This window comes from Polypterus senegalus, chromosome 16 (genome assembly GCF_016835505.1).
Source record: "Polypterus senegalus isolate Bchr_013 chromosome 16, ASM1683550v1, whole genome shotgun sequence".
In the NCBI taxonomy this organism is placed as follows: domain Eukaryota; kingdom Metazoa; phylum Chordata; class Cladistia; order Polypteriformes; family Polypteridae; genus Polypterus; species Polypterus senegalus.
Window position 1 is genome coordinate 93,211,616 of NC_053169.1, and position 16,889 is coordinate 93,228,504.

The 16,889-nt window shown below is 39.0% G+C and overlaps 1 protein-coding gene across 2 annotated transcripts in view; it reads right to left on the bottom strand.

Annotated features, from left to right (window-relative positions):
* The window catches only part of vta1 (vesicle (multivesicular body) trafficking 1), a 111,286-nt gene that overhangs the window by 68,178 nt on the left and 26,219 nt on the right, over positions 1–16,889 (bottom strand). For both annotated transcript variants that reach the window (XM_039738384.1, XM_039738382.1), the window contains exon 2: positions 7,585–7,679. In XM_039738384.1, the coding sequence (XP_039594318.1) occupies positions 7,585–7,679 (95 nt within the window). The remainder of the gene's footprint in view (positions 1–7,584; positions 7,680–16,889) is intronic.

Genomic DNA, 16,889 nt, shown 5'->3' on the forward strand with positions numbered 1-16,889 from the left:
AAAAACCACAGGAAGCTCAAGCCTAACTGGTTACACCTCTTCTGACCTGAATATCAACTGCAAGTTGTCCACAGCAGCCACTTCCACAAAAATTCTTGGCAGGATATAATTTTAATTTATCATTCTTTTGTGTTTTTGTCTGAAAAAGTGTCTGCTATTTCAGATGTTAAAAATACAATTTATTCAGTTTCCCAATTTTGCAGAAGACTATATTTTAAAATTTTGCAGTAAAATATAACATTTTAAAAGCTATTAATTATTTCACATGAATAGTAAAATCATCCCTAAAATACCCCACCATACCCTACCCTACTGACAAACATTGTCAGTGTTCCACTCTAAATTTCAGGTAGATGTTAATAGAATCAATGTGGACAAAATGCAGCACCAGTCAAACAAACCTGAATGAAGTCTGCCATTAAAAAAATAATATCCTTGAATTTAATGCAGAAGCAAATTCCAGAGTTTGATGGTGTTCATTCCAAATGGCTTTTTTGCTACCTCATACTACCCTCTAAAAGTAAAAAGCCAACTGTTAATAGAGGAGAGAAACGTAAGATGCACCGAGCTCTTTTATGGTCCTGGACTGGATTACATTATAATTTTATGCTGGTTGCAGTAAAAAAAAATAAAGATCAGCAAACTATATATATATATATATAGTGGTAGATGGCCCGGACAGAGACAGACAGACATTGTTTTTGCACCCAACACATTCATATTTATTATATACACTATGTACAATATTTACATGCACCCCCAGTGCCTCCAGCACCGATCCCCCAAAGTCCAGGCGTCACAGTCCAACTGCTTTTCTCCTGGCTGCCTCCAGTCCTCTCTCCAGCTCCGTCCTTCTTCCACCCGACTTCCGCTACTAAATGAAGGGAGGCGGACCCTTATATAGGAAACCGGATGGGCTCCAGCTGCTTGCCGCCATTCCTCCGCAGACACGCCTCAGTGTGGCGGAAGTACCGGCTGCGCACCCGGAAGCCCTTCGGGTGTCCCCTGTCTTCTTCCCCCCAGCACATCCTGGTGTGGCGGAAATGCTGGGCTCCAGGTTTCTTCAGGCACTGGGGCGCTGCCTGGCGGTGGCCACGGGCCCCTACAGGGCTGGGCTTCCAATACAACCAGGGCGGTTGCCCCCTCGCGGTCTGGAGGAGGTACAAGCCCTCCTCCAGTCCTCCTGGGCGTCCTAGCTGGATTCCACCCACAGCCGGATGCCACAATATTTATATATCCATCTATCTACAGTGGTACCTCTGGTCACAACCGTAATTTATCCCAAAACTCTGGATCCGACTCAAACAATTTCCCCATAAGATTGTATGTAAATACAATTAATCAGTTCCAGACCATACAAACTGTATGTAAATATATATTTTTTTTGTACAAAAACAGTTAATTATACCAAAGAATGCACAGTTTAATAGTAAACTAAATGTAAAAACATTGCATAACACAGACAAACCCTTGAACAACAGAGAAAACTAACATTGTAAGAGTTTGTGCTAGATGCTTACTAACTGCCCGCTGTAACTTTTATTTTTATTAGTTTTAAGCACAGAGAAAAAAAATTAAATGTCACTTCTCTTGCAAAACTTTTCAAACCATTCTCTACTGGCTTTAAATTACTCAGCTTGGCCAATAGAAGAAGGATTTTTTTTTTGTAGCAAATCTCCATGAATCTTCCTGGCTTTCTTGCATATGATCGCCTCACTTAAACTATCTAATGCTAATGCTTCTGATTCAACCACACTAGCAAAAGTTTTTCTACCTCTTCCAGCACTTGAGGCCTCTGCTTGGTTAACATTGTAACTCTTTTTGCAGCATCAGCTGCTTTGTTAGGCCCTGCATACCCAAAGAAAAGAAAATGGAACTTTCTGGTCACAACCCAATTTGTACGTGTTTGGAAACATTCGTGACCAGAGGTTCTACTGTGTGTGTGTGTGTGTGTGTGTGTGTGTGTGTGTGTGTGTGTGTGTATATATATATATATATATATATATATATATATATATATATATATATACTGCTCAAAAGAATTAAAGGACCACTTTTTAATCAGAGTATAGCATAAAGTCAATGAAACTTATGGGATATTAATCTGGTCAGTTAAGTAGCAGAGGGGTTGTTAATCAGTTTCAGCTGCTGTGGTGTTAATGAAATTAACAACAGATGCACTAGAGGGGCAACAATGAGATGACCCCCAAAACAGGAATGGTTTAACAGGTGGAGGCCACTGACATTTTTCCCTCCTCATCTTTTCAGACTGTTTCTTCACTAGTTTTGCATTTGGCTACAGTCAGTGTCACTACTGGTAGCATGAGGCGATACCTGGACCCTACAGAGGTTGCACAGGTAGTCCAACTTCTCCAGGATGGCACATCAATACGTGTCATTGCCAGAAGGTTTGCTGTGTTTCCCTGCACAGTCTCAAGGGCATGGAGGAGATTCTAGGAGACAAGCAGTTACTCTAGGAGAGCTGGAGAGGGCCATAGAAGGTCCATAACCCATCAGCAGGACCAGTATCTGCTCCTTTGGGCAAGGAGGAACAGGATGAGCACTGCCAGATCCCTACAAAATGACCTCCAGCAGGCCACTGGTTTGAATGTCTCTGACCAAACAACCAGAAAGACTTCATGAGGGTGACCCAAGGGCCCCATGTCCTCTAATGGACACTGAGCTCACTGCCCAGCAGCATGCAGCTCGATTGGCATTCGCCATAGAATACCAGAATTGGCAGATGCACCACTGGTGCCCTGTGCTTTTACAGATGAGAGCAGGTTCACCCTGAGCACGTGACAGAAGTGAAAGGGTCTGGAGAAGCCATGGAGAACATTATGCTGCCTGTAACATCATTCAGCATGAGCAGTTTGGTGGTGGGTTAATGATTGTCTGGGGAGGCATATCCATGGAGGGTCACACAGACCGCTACAGGCTTGACAAAGGCACCTTGGCTGCCATTTGGTATCAGGATGAAATCCTTGGACCCATTGTCAGACCCTATGCTGGTACAGTGGCTCCTGGTGCACGACAATTCCTGGCCTCATGTGGTGAGAGTATGCAGGCAGTTCCTGGAGGATGAAGGAATTGATACCATTGACTGGCCACCACACTTTCCTGACCTAAATCCAATAGAACACCTCTGGGACATTATGTTTTGGTCCATCCAATGCCACCAGGTTGCACCTCAGACTGTCCAGGAGCTCAGTGATGCCCTGGTTCCAGATTTGGGAGGAGATCCCCCACAACACCATCTGTCATCTCATTAGAAGCATGCACCGATGTTGTCAGGCATGTATACAAGAACACAGGGGCCATACAAAGTGCTGCGTACAATTTGAGTTGCTGCAATTAAATTTGGGCAAAATGGACTAGCCTGCCACATAATTTTTTCACTCTGATTTTTGGGGCGTCTTTGAATTCAGGGCTCTGTAGGTTGATCATTTTCATTTCCATCAAGCGATGTGGCATCCTTTCGTTCCTAACACATTACCCAGTCTATATCAGTATAGATATCCAGGAGGATTTCTTTTTCCCATTGAGATCTGATGTGTTTTCAAAGTGTTCCTTTAATTTTTTTGAGCAGTTTATATATATATACATACACACATATACATATATATACATACACATATACATATAATATATATATATATATATATATATATATATATATATATATACATATATATATATATATATATATATATATATATATATATATATATACATACATATATATATACATACATATATATATACATACATATATATATATATATATATATATATATATATATATATATATATATATATATATATATATATATATATATATATATATACATATATATATACATATATATATATATACATATATATATATATATATATATATACATATATATATATATATATATATATATATATATATATATATATATACATATATACACATATATACATACATATATATACATATATACACATATATACATATATATATATATATATATATATACATATACATATATATACATATATATATATATATACATATACAGTGGTGTGAAAAACTATTTGCCCCCTTCCTGATTTCTTATTCTTTTGCATGTTTGTCACACAAAATGTTTCTGATCATCAAACACATTTAACCATTAGTCAAATATAACACAATACAACACAAAATGCAGTTTTTAAATGATGGTTTTTATTATTTAGGGAGAAAAACAAATCCAAACCTACATGGCCCTGTGTGAAAAAGTAATTGCCCCCTTGTTCAAAAATCACCTAACTGTGGTGTATCACACCTGAGTTCAATTTCCTGATTACTGCCACACCTGTTTCAATCAAGAAATCACTTCAATAGGAGCTGCCTGACACAGAGAAGTAGACCAAAAGCACCTCAAAAGCTACACATCATGCCAAGATCCAAAGAAATTCAGGAACAAATGAGAACAGAAGTAATTGAGATCTATCAGTCTGGTAAAGGTTATAAAGCCATTTCTAAAGCTTTGGGACTCCAGCGAACCACAGTGAGAGCCATTATCCACAAATGGCAAAAACATGGAACAGTGGTGAACCTTCCCAGGAGTGGCGGCCGGCCGACCAAAATGACCCCAAGAGCAGAGACGACTCATCCGAGAGGTCACAAAAGACCCCAGGACAACGTCTAAAGAACTGCAGGCCTCACTTGCCTCAATTAAGGTCAGTGTTCACGACTCCACCATAAGAAAGAGACTGGGCAAAAATGGCCTGCATGGCAGATTTCCAAGACGCAAACCAAAAAGAACATTAGGGCTCGTCTCAATTTTGCTAAGAAACATCTCAATGATTGCCAAGACTTTTGGGAAAATACCTTGTGGACTGATGAGACAAAAGTTGAACTTTTTGGAAGGCAAATGTCCCGTTACATCTGGTGTAAAAGGAACACAGCATTTCAGAAAAAGAACATCATAGCAACAGTAAAATATGGTGGTGGTGGTGTGATGGTCTGGGGTTGTTTTGCTGCTTCAGGACCTGGAAGGCTTGCTGTGATAGATGGAACCATGAATTCTACTGTCTAGCAAAAAATCCTGAAGGAGAATGTCCGGCCATCTGTTCGTCAACTCAAGCTGAAGCGATCTTGGGTGCTGCAACAGGACAATGACCCAAAACACACCAGCAAATCCACCTCTGAATGGCTGAAGAAAAACAAAATGAAGACTTTGGAGTGGCCTAGTCAAAGTCCTGACCTGAATCCAATTGAGATGCTATGACCTGCATGACCTTAAAAAGGTGGTTCATGCTAGAAAACCCTCAAATAAAGCTGAATTACAACAATTCTGCAAAGACGAGTGGGTCAAAATTCCTCCAGAGCGCTGTAAAAGACTCATTGCAAGTTATCACAAACGCTTGATTGCAGTTATTGCTGCTAAGGGTGGCACAACCAGTTATTAGGTTCAGGGGGCAATTACTTTTTCACACAGGGCCATGTAGGTTTGGATTTTTTCTCCCTAAATAATAAAAACCATTATTTAAAAACTGCATTTTGTGTTTAATTGTGTTATATTTGACTAATGGTTAAATGTGTTTGATGATCAGAAACATTTTGTGTGACAAACATGCAAAAGAATAAGAAATCAGGAAGGGGGCAAATAGTTTTTCACACCACTGTATATATACACATATATATACATATGTATGTATATACATATATATGTGTATATATATATACATGTATATATGTGTATGTGTATATATATATATACATGTATATATGTGTATGTGTATATATATATATATATATATATATATATATATATATATATATATATATATACATATATACACAGCACAGCAACAGAGTTCCAAACACAAGCACCAAAACACAACTCTTTTTCCTTCTCTTTCTCTCTCCTCCACCACTCCTCCTGGCAAGCTTCGTCTCCATCCTCCCGACTCTGGCTTCCGGAGTGGTGACTGCTAGCTCCTTTTATAGCCCACCCAGAAGTGCTCCAGGTGTTTGATGATCCATTTCCAGCTGCACTTCAAGGTGTGACAGAAGAACCATCCACACAGGCTCAGGAGCCACCGCAGCGCCCCCTGGTGGTGGCCATGGACGCCAACATACTTGAGTTCCAAAACCCCATGCCCATGGCCCCGATGCAACCCAGGGGGGCTGCCATCTACCGTTCCGGGAGAGGTACTGTCCTGACCAGGCTTGCTCCCTCAGTGTTCTGTTAATGTATGGTGATAGTAAGAAATTATTATAAAAACAACATAATTGTGTGGTAGTAAATGTAGCAAAAGGCAGTTTTTATTTAGTAAGAAACAAAATGTAAATAGTGCACGTTAAAACGTCATCAGATTACCCATTATCAAATCTGCATAACCTAGTTAAGGGTTGCAGGGGCAAACACCTGTTCTAGCAGCACTGAATGAAAGACAGGAACCTTTAGGTCAAACCAGTACTTGCGTATCCTCACTTAATTAAACAGGGTCAATTAGATTTAACATTTTGGGGCACAGAAATAAAAATGAAATTATCTGGGGAAAAAAACTGTGTGTATTCAGTAAGAACAAGCCAACTGCACGCAAACAGTGTTCTGGATAGGATGTACATGCAGGACTATGGAGCTGTGAGGAAGCAGTACTTGCAACTATGTTGCATCTCTCTATATTATAAACACAGAGAAACTGTGTGTGTGTGTGACAGAGACAGAGAAAGAGCAAACTGGGATTGTGTGCACTATAGACAGAAATTATGTAAGTAACTATTATTTGTTTACTTGTGACTATGTGTCATTGGATTGTGAAAGGAAACTGGTGTGCCATTTTTAAAGGTTACAAATCCTCAAAAACAAAAAGCAATTCCAGAGGCTGCTTTTCGTGGAAAAATTGTAGAAGCCTGTTCTAAACAAAACTCTGCTTTTCCTAGGATTTCCATATGGTTCTCTTTTAATCTGCTTTCGCTTTCCTCCTATTCTTCTGTCTTCCAGTCTGCCTTTATTCACATCCGCTTGCTGTCAGTGACAGTTCTTTAGGGAAAGTAATCCGTTTCTATTCCTTTTGAGGTCCTGATTAGCTGTCTGTTTTCTCTGCAGACTTTAAAAACTTCCGCATTTATCTTTTTTGTTGTTCTGACTCTAATAATTTGATCAATATTCATCTATATTTGAATATTTATAAATTTTTAAAATTATGTACATTTTCATTCAGTATAATTTATTTTACAATGTTTCACTGCTCTGAATAAATGCCATAAACATGTATTTTTTTAATCTTCCTGTACAAGTGAAATTTTTATATTACTTTTTTTTTCTAACACATTTCTATGTTCAACTGATTTTTAAAGTTTTATAATTTCTTACTATGTCAAATCTACAAAGCTTTCCAATAATTTTAAACCAAAACATTGTTTTCAGTTTCAGTTTTGAACATTAATTTTAAATCTTTATTAGTATTTTTACAAAGTAAGATGGCTTTTACAATGACTATACAAATGAATGTGACTGTATCAACCATTATTTAAAACACACATTTTCAGAAAAAAACAAAAACACCACAACAAATCAAATGCATATTTGATTACAGTCCTACCGATTCTAACTGGTCCATTAACTTCATCAGGAACTTGCGGCACTCCGGGCTTTTACTATCCAGCTTCATTCCTGTCTGCACAGCATAAAGCTTACCTACAAAACATAATAAAACAAAATGAAAACACTTATTACAGTTCCTAATGTATAAATACCATACAGGATAATACATACAGGGAGTGCAGAATTATTAGGCAAGTTGTATTTTTGAGGATTAATTTTAAAATGGAACAAACACAGTGCTATCAGTCAATCCAAAATGTTAATAAACCTGAAACCTGAATGTTTCACAACGGAAATGTGAGTGTGAACATCATCAGGGGAATACATATGTGCGCACAATTATTAGGCAACTATTAGTGTGCAGATTTATTATGCAACTAAAGGAAAAATGAAAATTTTCCCATCTCACTTGTTTATTTTCATCTGTTATAGTGAGAATAATAAACAAACACCTCAAAATTTACAAATAAACATCTCTGACATTTCAAAATAAATAAATCAATCAATCAATGACCAATATAGCCACCCTTCTTTCCAATAACAGTCATAAGCCTTTACATTCATGGAGTCTGTCAGTTTCTTGATCTGTTGACGATCAGCTTTTTGTGGAGCAGTGACTACAGCCTCCCAGACACTCTTCAGAGAGGTGTATTGTTTTTCTCCCCCGTAAATCTAGCGTTTAAGAAGTGCCCACAAGTTCTCGATAGGGTTTAGGTCAGATGAGGAAGGGGGCCATGTCATTATTCCTTCATCTTTAAGGCCTTTACTGGCTGGCCATGCAGTGGAGAACTTCGATGCAAGTGATGGAGCATTGGCCTGCATACAAATCATGGTCTTCTTCCTGTATCACTGTTTGAAGAAAGTGTCTTCGAAAAACTGGCAGTAGGTTTGGGAGTTGATTTTGAGTTCATCTTCAATGCAAAAAGGTCCAACTAGCTCATCTTTAAAAATACCAGCTCATACCAGTACCCCACCTCCACGTTGGAGTGGAGCTCTGTGCCCATTACTGATCCACAGGTCCATCCATCTGGTCCATCAAGAGTCACTCTCATCTCATCGGTCCATAAAACCTTTGAAAAAAATCTGTCTTCAGATATTTCTTGGCCCAGTTTTGACGTTTCAACTTATGTTTCTTGTTCAGTGGTGGTTGGGTTTCAGCCCTCCTTACCTTGGCCATGTCTTTGAGCACTGAACACCTTGTACTTCTGGGCACTCCAGGTAGGTTGCAGCTCTGGAATATGAAAGTACTGGAGGATAATGGGTTCCTGGTAGCTTCACGTTTGATTCTTCTCAAATCTTTGGCGGCAGCTAATTTGCGTCTTTTGTTCTCAACACGTTTCTTGCGACCCTGTTGACTATTTGCAACAAAATGTTTGATGGTTCTGTGATCACACACCAATATCTTAGCAATTCCAAAAGTGCTGCATCCCTCTGAAAGACTTTTTACAATTTTTGACTTTTCAGAGTCAGTTAAATCTCTTTTTTGGCCCATTTTGCCTGAGGAAAACTAGCTGCCTAATAATTCTGCACACCTTGATATAGGGTGTTGATCTCCTTAGGCCACACCCTCCCTCATTACACAAATACACATCACCTGACGTGCTTAAATCCAATAAGCATTCAAGTTAATACAGCTTGGAGTTGGAATATACGCATTAAAAATGATGATATGGTCAAAATACTCACTTGCCTAATAATTGTGCACACAGTGTATTCAAAATCTGATTCTTTCTGAATGCCGATTACTATACACATAGTGGTCTGAAGTCACTAGATGAATTTCGACTGCCACTTTGTTTTAATCAAACCGTAAGAATGTTTTTCAAAATACCCTAAAAAGCTACTTCATTTCCAACTGTATTTAATGCCATACTGTACAAGGCTTAAATTATTAGAAGACTATAATATGAAACACATAAAGCAACGGTGTTTAGCATGAAAGAGAAGATTCAACTTGAAACAAAATGGGTTTAAGTCCTTACACAATGTCACTGTATAATTACAAAGAAGCCTGCATGTTTTATAATTGTATTGATAAAGAAGTTACAAAAAAAGTTAAAAAATTAAAACTAAAGTTAATAAATCTCCAAAGTCAATAGTTTGAAATGTGGTTTATAAAACTACAAAAACTTCTGTTAAAATACATGCAAATGACTCCATATCTGCTACAAAAACATACACGCACAAAACCATAGAAATCACACACTGTGATTCAGTTCACCGGACCAATTAGGAAATTATGTAACAAATCCACAGAAGGAAAATTGGCTTTCTAAGAATATACCGCTCTGTGTAGAATAATGTAGTTAATTGCCAATGAATGGTGACTCACAGTAATAAAGAAATACATACAGCAGGAAGTGTTCACAGGAAGTCTGGAAGAAGAGAAGAAAACAAAACAAGACAAACCGTTGAGCGTGTGCTACAGTGGACCGTCACCCAGTCCAAGGTAACGGTTTTACACCCAAGTCCTACAAGGATGGGCTTTAACTCAGCTTCAGATTTACAAGGATTTTAATGAGAATGAAAAAAAAAATGGAAAGGATGAAAGAACTGAACTTAATCGAAGCACCTGAAGCCAGGGCTGTGGAGTCGGAGACAATTCTGGGTACCTTTAATAAATTTAAATTGTAATGAAAAAAAAATACAGGAAGTTCAAATGTACCATTTCACAAACAATAATCATAATTAAGTACTGCTCTGATGTAAGAATAAAGCCAAGCGCATAGGTATGTTACTACTAGTGTGAAGTTCAGCTGAGCTATTATACAACCTGACATTCACATATTTTAATCTGGATTATGGTACAATACAAAAAGTGTTTTCATTTTATTAAAGGATATAATGTGTTTAAACAGTTCATTTGAGTGTAAACAAGTGTAATGATAGGGCTGGGCGATTAATCGAAAAGTAATCGAAATCGACATTCAGAACCTATTATCGATCAAATTTTTCCAGGTCGATTATTTCGATTACTTTCCCTTTAAAAACACTACTGCGTGTGGAGTCACGTGACCCCGCTCCGTTACGTTACGTTATTCTGCCGACATGTCGAGCATGGAGAGCTTAAACACTGACACAACTGAGCAACAAGAGCAGCTTGTACCAAAGAAAAACGCAGTCTCCGTCATTTGGACACATTTTGGCTTCAGTTAAGGTTGACATCGAACAAAATGAAGTCAGATGTGGACACTGCAGAAAAACAGTTTCGACGCCCAAAAGTAACACCACCAATTTGTTTCAACACTTGAAGCACAATCATGTTACTGAATATGAACAGTGCATGGCTCAAAAAAACAAAAAGAGACTGAAAAGCGCCCAGCAACAAGTGCCTCCGCAAAGCAGATGTCGATAACACAAGCGTTCACAAACGCCACACAGTATGAGAAGAGTTCAAGAAGATGGAAAGAAATAACTGACGCTATTTGTTATTACATCGCAAAGGATATGACTCCCTTGGCTACAGTGGAGTGAAGCGGGTTTAAACACCTCGTTAAAACTCTCGACAGAAGATACACTGTGCCATCGCGATCACATTTTTCTAAAACTGCGCTGCCAGACATATACAAGACATGTTGTAAAAATGTAGCTGCTGAACTGAAAAGTGTTCAGCACTTTGCAGCCACATCTGATCTCTGGTCAAGTAGGACGATGGACCCATTCTTGAGCCTTACTCTGCACTACATTGACGACGATTGAAAGCTGTGCCAGAGATGCCTTGAGACGGCATATTTTCCAGCCGATCACACGGCAGATATGATTGCGCAAGGTCTGAAAGATATGCTTTCTGAATGGGACCTCGCGGAAGAAAAACTTTCAGCCATTATGACAGACAACGGTGCAGAGATGAGCAGCTATTTGGTGTCCCCCATGCTGGATAGTGAGACAAATCCACTGGACTGGTGGAGGAAGCATCATGTACACTTTCCCACTCTAAGTAAGGTGGCAAAAAAGTATCTCTGCATACCAGCTACTAGCTCCCCATCAGAGCGGGTTTTCAGTTCGGGCGGAAACATTGTTACATGCCTCAGGTGCTGTTAGAAACCTGAAAAGGTTAACAAGCTCGTGTTTCTTAGTAAGAACTTAGAGTAAATTCATGTTCATATACTGACATGACAAGATCGCTAAGATCACCTCATGCAACAGTGTTTAGAGAGTTCTTTTTTCATTACAACAATCTGTTGTTTACATTGATACATTGCACATTAAAATATTTGTTTACAGAAGATGCAAGAAATGCACTGTTTAAAATATTATTTACAGGATATATAAGAGTAATTTTATTTAGAAGAGATGCTGCTTATTTTCTACTTTTAATAAGAAAAACATTGAAACTAATTTACTTTTGTTTCCAAAAGTGCAAGTTATTTATTTTTACTTTTTTTATAAGAACAAAGTGACTGTTCATTTTAGGCAATGTGTGCTTTAATTTCAGTTGTTCAACATTGATGTTCAATAAATAATCACAGATAGTGTGCTTCCTTCAACTATTTTAAAATCAAGTAATGCACCCTTCATTCAAAAATCTCTCACTTGTAATATGTGAGCATATTTACTATACAAAACTTGTCAGTGAACTATGAGGGCAAAAAAATAAATCAAATAATCGTTCATTAATCGTAACCGAGTTAAAATGTTCAATTACTCGAGATTTTGATTTTAGGCCAAATCGCCCGGCCCTATGTAATGATGAAGGTGGAGGTGTGTGCTATGGCCTGATGGGTGCTCAGGGGTTCTTGTCTTTTGTTTAAACTGGCCAATACAGTGGAGGGTCAGCTTCCTAGCCAGTAGTTCTGTGATTAAATGATGTGTATGTGGCCTTCCTTCAATCAACATGGAAAATACATTAGCGTATTAAATACAGAGGAGTCGGGGAGTCACAGTCAGAAGTACCAGAAACTAAGGAGTTGGGAGTCGAAGGATTCATCTACCGACTCCACAGCCCTGCCTGAAGCAATGTCACAAAGGGAATTACAAAACAGAATGCACAAGAGGCAGTCAAGGTGATGTTAGAAAATGGGATTTATGAGAAAATGGAACAAATCCTAATTAAACAGATAATGTCATTTCTCAATTTAGTCCCCACCCTTCTCAATGGTCTTGCAGGTCACCTGCCTAGAAGGATTCCAGGAGAATAAAAGGTTTTGTCTTGTCCTTGTAACCAATCCCAGATAGGACACTGGCCCACTGCAGGAACCATTCATACACGTACATGGAACCAATTTTGAAGTACCGACTAACTTATCTTTGGGACGTGGGATACCAAGATACCTGGATAAAGAAAATACTGGGGTGACTACAGACCAAGTGTGGAACTGAAAAACCCGGATTTGGGGTCCTTAAGGGAGCAATGCTAACCACTTCAACATCAGCCTGATCCTTAGATAGAAAAAAATTGCATGATTATCTATTCTATAGCATTTTTTAAATGACCGTTTCCTTTGATTACTTATTTGGATTATAACAATTAACTCTTTTAGGGCGGATGTCGACTATTGTCAACAGAAGAGGTTGAGGGCGATCAACAATGGTAAATAGAAAGCAGACTCGCTGTTACGTGTTAGTTTGACTGTCTGTGCTAGATGTTAGCTTCGTTAAGTGGTCTGAGATTCTGTGCACTTGTATGAATAGCGAAGAGCAAACAACGGCAAAAATAGCATCGACATCTAGCGAGACATTGAAGCGAATGCAAAACAAAGCAAAAAACTCCATGCACGACATTTTGCATATTATCTCTGAATTGGAATCCGACTTGTTGGACTCTGATTTTGAGGCAAGTGATATGGAGATCAAAATGATTGAAAACGAAAGTGAGGTACCGGCATCAGCTGATCACGTGTAGCCGACCCGCCTACAGTAACGTTCACCTGAGAGGACCGCCACTTGACACGATGTACAAACCAGATTGCACTGCACTGAAACCATGACCTCTGCTGCCACCCCTGCCTCGTGAAGACAGCCTGGCAGCGAACCTGCCACGCATTCCTGCCAACTGTTATACTGCCCCCGTGAGCGGCTCAAACCACAAGAGACAGCAAACTGGCAGCCACAGCTCACAGCACCAGGTGTTTTATGTTGATTTTTGTGTGAAAATACTGTACTGTATGCTTTTAAGAAAACTGAATGTTTTGGAAAAAAATTCAGCCCTCAAATAGTTAATAAAGTGTTGAATATATGTTTTTATTCATATGTACTGTTTTGATTTGAAGATGTTTCTAAAGTTGATGGGTCTTTTTGTTGATTTTATTTTTTTTTTTTCCATTATTAAAAAAAACTTGGCATTCTCAAGCTTGAAACTTCCTAACTTTCATCTTAATTTATTTTTGTCTCTAGTCTTGGATAACATATTGCAAGGGACTCCAAGAGTCATTTTGCATTTTTTCCAGTTATTTAATTGCAGCCAAATACTGTGTGACCTTTCTTTTATACATGTGGTCTGAAATTTACCCCTACTTCCTTCAATTTTAAAACCAGGCAATAATATAATGCAATAAGATAAGATAAGAAAGTGGAATCAAACAGCCTGTTGGAGTGTATGGAGGAAACAGTACAGGAAGAATAACCCAACTCAAGCTATACCCAAAGCAGTGGGCTGCCACACAGTCATCATTGACTAGTTGATCTTCCACTCACTGCCAGTTGATCAGCTAATGGAGAAACTGAATTTGGAACGACAAAAACAAAGAAAAAAAAACCCCAATAATTTAGAGGGTAACCTTTTTCCTGCTAAAGCTATATAGCTCAGCTAAAGGCAACTGCAATGCTTGAAAAGAGTGTTTTATAACAATACAGTCATATTTAACTTTTGCTTAAGTCTAAAATTTTCTTTTTTTAAATACAATTGGTTATTAAAAAAAAAATCGAACATGGTCTCTCCTCGACTTTCTCATATGGGGATGGATATTTGAGGAGTAAACCGCAAGACAATGATTATATGTTTATTTTATGTACATTAAAGAACCAAATTAATAATATATTGAACAATTATTATAAAAGTAAAGCTGAATAAATCAAGACTCTGCAGCTGCATGGAAAAAAGGTAAAGTACCCAGTTAGCAGAAATAGCCTAAAAGTTGATAGAAATCTACGTTTTGTTCCTAATACTTGTATGCAAAATTTGGTTAACCTAAGTGAAAGAGTACTCAAGTTATCGTGTTTACACATACGTATTGTGGTCCCCGGCGACGCCCAGGAGGACGAGAGGAGGGCTTGTGCCTCCTCCAGACCACGAGGGGGCGTCCGTCCTGGTTCTGTTGTGGGCCACGGGTAGAGGGCTTGGAAGCCCAGCCCTGTGGGGGCCCGTGGTCACCGCCAGGCGGCGCTCCGATGCCGGTTTATTCCGTACGGTCCTCGGCCGGGGCTGGAGCCCGCCGGGGCGCCTGGAGGATCAGAGGAGGGCGAGTGCCTCCTCCAGACCGAGTGGGGGCGTCCGTCCTGGTTAGGCAGGGGGCCTCGGGTACAGGGCATGGAAGCCCAGCCCTGTAGGGACCCGTGGCCACCGCCAGGCGGCGCCCCAGTGCCTAATTATCCCGGGAGGGAAGACTTTATGTAGCGCCCAGAGAGCTGCCAGGAAGACAGCCGACACTTCCGCCACGCTGGGGCGTGGCTAAAGAGGGAATGCCGAGAACACCTGGGGCTCATCCGGGAGCCTTATTTAAGGGGCCGCCTCCCTCCAGTCATTGGTGGAAGTCGGGAGGCAGAAGGACTGAGCTTGAGGAAGGACTAGAGGCGGCCAGGAAGCAAGGCACAGAAACTGTGGGCCCTGGACTTTGGGGGATTCAGTGCCAGCATCACTGGGGTTTGTGTGAGTGCACGTGACTATTGAACTTGTAAATAGTACATAATAAATGGTGTGTGGTGACAAAATGTTGTCCATCTGTCTGTGCCGGGGCCAACGTTCACAGTATATAGACAGGCACACAGACATAATTCCAAAAATTATATTTTTGAATTCAGGGAGGTCTAAAAAAACTGAATTTTTGGAGGATTCCAATACTTTCCCTACACTTTGTATACAAGAAAGTCAGGGAGGTCTAAAACAACCAGATTAATCAAAATCTCAACATCAAATTTTTGGACAATTACAATACTTTCCCTATACTTCGTACACAAAAAGGAAAAAAAAAAACTGATCAGCGGCTTGGAGCCATTTTTTAAAACTTGAAACACTTTTTGGGTGGTTATTCCATGAAGGTGAGTACATAACAAGTTGGGATTTTTATACTTAATTGAAAAACTACTTATTTATAGAAAATCAACCTGTTACTTGGTCCATGAAATAACCACCACATTTATTTTTCTTTTTTTCATAAGGAGAATGTTCAAGCCTTAAAAAGGGTATGTGGGGAGGAATGGCAGACTTGGGCAATGCATTCAACTTTCAATTCCATTTGATATTTAAGAAGAGTTAATATGCAAAAGAAAATATCTCAATCTTTATTTATTCAATTCCCCACAACCTTTTCTGAACATTAAATAGGTAGTGTGGTGTAGTGAGAGGTTAAGGTTTTGGACTTCGAAACCTTGAGGCTGTGGGTTTGAATCCCACTACTAACACTGTGTGACCATCAGCAAGTCACTGGACCTGCCAACCAATTGTATCATAAATGTTGTAAGTCGCCTTGGATAAAGGAGTCAGCCATTTAAGTAAGTGTAATTAGAATCTGGAAAATTTGGGGGGATTTTTCTAAGTTTGATTACCACTGTTAACTGGTGGTGATGAGCGTGAAACAAAAAACAAAAAAACTGAGCAGGGATCAGAAGAGGAAAATTTTACAAAAGGTAGGTATAGTTAGTTCAGCTGTAGACAAAAACGGGTCTCTTCTTAGCAAAGTACCACAGAATACTCACTGTTCTGTTTCATACTGGATGAGAGAATACGCAGAAGGAGGAAGGAGAGAAGAGCTGCAGTGACTTACCATATTTCAACAAAACACAATTTTGCTGATTTAACTTGCACCCTAAAAATACTATACTTTTACTTTGCCACAGGTCATAATAACTAAACTGATTACTAAAAGAAAAAATACCAAACGTGAGAAATCCACACACCATAAGCCCTCATCCATCCATTTCACACTGTCTAGACTTTATACTGAAATGCCACAAGAAGAAATAAAAACAGCATCTTTGGTAGTTTCCATTTGTGTGAATAATTCAATTTTCAAGTATCACTTATGGCATTGTTGGGCAACCGGTGCAGGAATTTTCTTGGGGCGCCACGAAAACTTTTGTAATATATTAAAAATTGCTAGTGTTTTTGAACTGTTGGTTGATTAAAAAGATAATGTTTAAAAAAAATAC